Source organism: Chamaea fasciata, unplaced genomic scaffold (assembly GCF_029207755.1).
Source record: "Chamaea fasciata isolate MVZ Bird 193981 ecotype frontalis unplaced genomic scaffold, bChaFas1.0.hap1 SCAF_26, whole genome shotgun sequence".
Classification (NCBI taxonomy): Eukaryota; Metazoa; Chordata; class Aves; order Passeriformes; family Sylviidae; genus Chamaea; species Chamaea fasciata.
In genome coordinates, this window is record NW_027094111.1 from 6,651,094 (window position 1) to 6,657,093 (window position 6,000).

The 6,000-nt window shown below is 50.1% G+C and overlaps 1 protein-coding gene across 14 annotated transcripts in view; it reads right to left on the reverse strand.

Moving 5' to 3' along the window:
- Nucleotides 1-4,813, reverse strand: part of EPB41 (erythrocyte membrane protein band 4.1) — a 75,743-nt gene extending 70,930 nt beyond the window's left edge. For 3 of the 14 annotated variants that reach the window (XM_066204432.1, XM_066204431.1, XM_066204428.1), the window contains exon 1: nt 4,673-4,793. Coding sequence is in view for 4 of the 14 variants with exons in the window: in XM_066204433.1 (XP_066060530.1) it covers nt 4,673-4,803 (131 nt within the window). In the remaining 10 variants the exon portion in view is untranslated. Of the gene's footprint in view, nt 1-4,672 lie in introns of all 14 variants that reach the window. The other 11 variants (XM_066204424.1, XM_066204423.1, XM_066204435.1 and 8 more) reach the window with 9 other exon arrangements.
- Between the last annotated feature and the right edge of the window lie 1,187 nt (nt 4,814-6,000).

The window sequence follows — 6,000 nt, forward strand, 5'->3', positions numbered from 1 at the left end:
TTCTTCCACTGCTTTCAAAGTGTACTCCGATCCCCAGGCTCCAGCCATGGCGTGTTTTGCTGTGGTTACACCTCAGGCTGAGCTGATCCCTGTAAGGACGACGCAATTTTCACAACGCAAAGGATCCTCCACGGGTCTGGGCTCCAGAGGAGGGTTATCCCATAGTGTCACCCTGTCTGAAAGCCAGACTGACATCCTATGGCACTCACCCTCATAAGCAGATGGACTGGGGTGCTCCCCAAAACTCCACATGTGGAAGGGAAGCACCCAATGCTGTGGCCATGGCCACGCAACCAGGCAGAGCTCTCCCACCACCTGCAAGAAGAAACACTTGCCTGAGCTGCTTGTCTTCCTACATCTTTTAGGTTCTGCACTGAGACTGGGGAGACACAAAATTCTCAGTCCCTTCCAAAAGCACCAGAGTTCAAGTGCTGTGAGACTTTATAAATTATAAATTACAAAGCATTGCTGTCGACATTTGCTGTGAGCACAGAAGCTAAAGCAAGCTGACATGAGAATTTGTTTAAAACTCCCGGATCAGAAATGCAGCAGGGTCTGGAGGAGCATGCCCTGAAGAGTACGACTGCCTGAATATAGCCCCCCAAGCCCACGCAATTTCCCTCTCTGTGGAAATGCTTCATTTAAAAAAAAGAAAAAAAAAGAAAAAACAAAAAGAAAAGAAAGATTTAGTCCATCTACATGATCTACATGGACAAATCAAAAGCACTGGCTTTTAATACACAATGTGAGTGGCATTACACAAGCAAAAATTCACATCAACAGAAAACAAGCGTAAACAACCGACTGAACGTAAAGAAACTAGTAATATTAATCTGGATTAAGTATAAGCCATAAACATTCCTACCTAATCCATCTGATGGACGAAGATAAATCCCTGCTATGCTGCATCCTACAGTTCTTTGCAACTTAAGAAACCACTATACTGATCAGAAGAGTAGTAGATAAGACATACAAAGAAAAATCTTTAAGCATCATTGCCTGCTTAATCTACACAAGATTACAGCAAAAGACAAGCACCAAGAAAGCAGAATAATCACTGCAAGGACTCCCAGGCCCAGAATGCAGTTTCTACTCCTGATGCAAAGCTTTATATTGAACTACCCTGGAGGAATACACAACAGCAACAAACACAGCTCTAAGCCTGAACAACCTATCTGCTGTTCCTTAACACTCTAGGAAAATTGCACAGAAGTTAGAAGGAAGCTGATAGATTTGCAGTGGAGTCTAAAAGTACAAAGTAAGGTTTATGATAGGAAATTATTTGAGCTGCTGCAGGGACCCTCACACTGTCCTATTAAAGCCCTTCGATTCATCACAGCTTATTCCCAGTAATGGAAAAGCAGCTCCAGTAAGTTCAGACACTGACCAGTGTGGCACACCAGTACAGCTCAGCTCTGCCTCCCCACCACAACCCCACCCACACATGCCTCCATCCACAGAGGGGTGGGAAGCTCCCATTAGGAGCAGGGATCCCTGGCCTGGATACTTTGAGAGATCCTAGAGCTTTCCTACCCAGCATGGACACAAGATCTCTGGGCATGACCGATTTCTAGGGCTTTTTCCAAGAAACAGGTGAAATATGGCAGTAAGGGGCTAAAGAAAAATCCACCCAGCAGTGTTACGGATACTGTCACGGTTCTACCAAATGAAGAGCCTCTTAGCCCATAGCCCACATTTGGGAACACAAGGAAAGATGTTTGAGGAGAAACTCCTGGTCAAACGCTGTGGATACTCAGCCAACACTTCCACTGAACATCCAAGGATGAAGAGCCTGAGGTTCACCTGCTGACCCCAAAAATCCAAGATTCCTTTGAGATGATAAGTAACTGCTGCTGAAAACCTAGTACAGAGTCACTGCCTTCCATCAGCAACCCTTCTGTACACACAACTTACTCCAGCACATTATACGCCACATTCACAGCATCATCATCATCATCATCATCCACTTATCAATGTATCAAAGCACATGGAATATCCCAACACCCCTGCAAGCTATCCTGGCAGAGCAACACTTTGATCTCTAATGAATGAATTTGTGGAGGTGGTTTCTCACTATATAAGCCACATCCTGACCAACCCATGTCCCATCCATTCAAAAATCTGCTCAACAAGTAGTAAACAGGACAGTAGGAGAGACGTGGTTTTACCGCTTTCCGAAAATCAAATCATGCCAAATGAAAAACACCATGGATGCTCATGCAGAGCACACAGGCACTTGGCAGGGAGATACTAGAGCCAGGAGCTGTAGGTTTGGAGTATGATTGCCTGAAGCATTTTTAGGCTTTAGGAACATACAATGTTTGGAAACAGGCCGAGAGGCGTTCTTCCTCCTCAGGATTGCTGCTTTCCCATGAAAGACTTTGCTTCTGATAAGATTATTTGTTTTAACTTGCAATTGAGAGATCAGATGAAAACACATGTAATTCCTGTTCCTGTCTTCTGAACTGATACAGGAAATAATGAATGTCTTTATATTCGTAAAAAAAAAATAATCCCTCTCTCTGTTTCTTAAGGTTCTAATTGAGTTTTCAAGGTAAGGAGCGCGCACTATGTACCCTCCGCAGCAGATTATGTTTGTCCATGGGAATCCTAGAAAATCCTCACCTTCTTTCTTAAGGCCATGACAGCAGAGATATGCAAAGGACCCCACTGCCTTTCAGATCCCAGCCAATGCTCAAAATTGCCCCAGAAGTCCAACTGAAGATGCAAGATGATGTAAAATGTAAACATTAAGAGTACCAGCATCACTAACGTGCGACACACAACAATCACCACTATGCTACAGGAAAACTTTCAATTCATTAAAAATAAGGCCAGACCAGCCATTAAAAAAGAAAAGCAACCTGCTTTGGATCTCCACAAAGCAACCTTTGAAGCAAAGGGAGCAGATCCTGGGGCAGCAACATATGAGTTAGCTAATTGTGAGAGGAATTGCACTCCACAGCACCACAGCAGTAGTAGCAGCCAGGGCAGAGCCCCTCCACATCCCTCATCCAGACCCAGCATATTCTCTGCCCCACGAGACCTTACTGAGATTATTTTTACATATCTCAACTGTGAATAAGAATCACTAATTCAAAGACCATCCCTCTAGATCTAGCAAACTAAGGCAAGTAAAATCCAGCATGTTTGAAAAGCCTTCAAATCCCAAATGGAAAGAGCAAGGTAAGGCAAAAATGAGGTTTGTGGTACAGTTCAAAAGTAAGATTTTCGTGGAATAGTTTGGATTGGAAGGAACCTATTTTGCTTTGCTTCTCCAGTATCTTAATTAAATTAGCACACAGAACTATAACTGAACCAGCATAGCACCTACCCGAGAATTTGGACAATGTCTAAGAAATTTTCTCTCCACCACAAAATATGCAATTCTTGAATTACCATTTACACAGCCACATAGGGAAGAGCTGCCAGACCCTGTCCAAAACCAGCTTCCCCAAACCAGCGCACAAAGGGTGAACAAGTTCCTTTTCCCCAAAAAACAGGGAAGTTAGGAATTGGGACACTAGCATTTGCAGCACTCAGAGATGGTCGAGGTGGATTTTAACCCATTCCAAACCTTCTGGTGTCATTTTCATTACAAACAGTGCCTCACTGGAGATAGGAAATAAAAATATGCCTCAGCGGAAAATCCAGGAAGAGCATCACTTCTCCGTGTGCCAAGGTGTTTTCTTGAGCTAGAATTTAGGGGAAAGCAGGATGTACTGACAGGAAAGACACCTTGCCTGACTGATGCCAGACCACAGCATCCACATTTGTCCCATGGGTGGGTGAGCAGGCACTGCTCTGTGGAGCCCGAAGCACTTCCCCAACAGCCCTTCCCCGCCATATCTTCTTTCTCCTCCTCCTCCTCCTGCACAATGGACTCCGGGCAGAGTTGGGGATCCAAGCTCAGCCACGGCAGCCCGGGCAACCTCGCCCCAGCAAAGGGGGACACTGGGTGCCAGCTCCCCTAAGCTGCGTGTCCCTATTCTGCTATCTCCATTTCTTGACTCGTGCAGAATCTGTCCCGGGCTGAGCCTCAGCCTTTTGACTTCCAGTACTCCATGCCACACACAGCCCCACGGAGCGCTCCTACACGAGCCGCGCACACACACACTGTGCACACACAGACGCACTGGTGCCGGTCAGTGCAAACACAGACACGTTGCACACACACACACAGTTCATACATACACAGGATGTGCACAGAAACATCACGCACACTCACCTGGTGTGCACAGACGCACGGTGCACACACGTGCGCAGCTTGCACACGCACTGCGTATACACGCAGTGCTCAAACGCAGAGCTCACAGCAATCATACCACACACCCCCGATACAAACTACACGCACAGAGTGCTTGTGCAGACCACGCGTACACTCTCCAACACCCCACACGCATCCTTTACACGCACAGGCACAGTGACCGCACACACGCGCTGTGCAGATGCACCTTGCGCAGATGAGCACACGCACTCACACACAGTGCACAACCATAGACGCGGGCACGCACCGACGCGCCGTTTGCGGACACGGACCCGCCGCGCAAAGGCCGCGCGCCCTCCCCCGCGCCGCGTACACGCTCCCGCGCGCACTTTCCCGGCCGCCCCCGCGCGCGGCGCCCGCCGGCCTCGCACGGGGCCCCGCGGAGCCCGCGCTGTGGTGCAGTACCCCGGGGCCGCGCCGTGCCCAGCCAGGCGCTCTGTCTCCGCTCCTGCCCGCTCCGCGCCCGCCGCCGCCCGCTCGTGGCTCTGCCTCCCGGCCCCGCCTCCTCCCCCCACAACACTGGAGTAAGTTCTCATTGGCCGAGGGCGAGGGGCGGGACGCCATCGGCGCCTCGCCATTGGCTACGGGGAAACCGCGGCCAGCGGCGCGGGCGGGGGAACGTGCGCCCCCTCCCGGCTCTCCCCCATGCCGTTCCCTCACGTTTCCCTCCCGCGGGCGGCACCGAGGGAGCGCCCGGAGCGCCTTTCTGAGCCCGCCACAACAACAGCCCGGCAGCGAGAGGCTGAAATAACGGGATTACCGCCTGTTCTGCCACCACCACACCCCCTCCCTTCCCGCTAAAGCGATGGTGGCGCGGGGCCGATAATTTGGCGCCGCATGGCCCCGGTAGGAAGGGGGCAGGAAGGGTCCTGCCCGCCCGTGCCGCGGGCGCCAGCGCCGCTCCCCCTCCCTCCGTGACCTAGATTTTAAATACCGTTCGCTGCCTCCCAGAGAAAGTCGTGGCCCAGCTCTGAAGGGAAACCCGGAGTGAAGAAGCAAGGAGGAGTGTATGAAGAAGGGTAGGGGGGGCGTTGGGGTTTTCTTCATGCTGTTATAATATTCTTCATTTTTTTTTTAAGCATAAGGCCATTCGTAATCGGACAGGTACTGCCTCAGTCTGTGGCAAGCCAAAAAAGCGAGAGTTGAGGTGGCGAGCGCTTGGTCAACAAGAAACCCCCCCAGGAGCCCAACACAGCCCTACCGAGGAGCCTGCCCTGCCGCTGGCTCTGGAATCCCGTGCCTCCAGTACGGACCGGATTTTCCTTGCTTACAGGCAAATTAGAATCAGTTATTTTTATCAAGCAGAGCTGTCCAGCTCACCCTGCTACGTACATCAGAGCAAACCACGCTGCCCAGTGCCTCTTGAGCACTTCCAAAGGCTCCAGCAAGGCTGCTGCCAGCCTGCCCAGCTCAGGAACCAAATTCCCCTCTTATATTTGCACAATCCAAAATACGCCTGGCACCAAGGCATCTCTGTTTGCCTCTCAAAGAGAATTAAGGTCTCGGGCACATTATTCTTCTTGGATTAAGAGCAACTGCCCTGTCTCTTCATCAGCAGATAATACCCAGGGCTGATGCACACCCTGGCTGAGATGGCTCCATCACCATGCTGAGCCTCCACTGGTACTGACCTAGAAAGGGCCACTCACACACTGAGGGCATTTGTGCTCTATGGGAGCTAAAAATACCCAGATTTTTAGAAAAATTAACATGCTTCTCACAGCTATTTACCC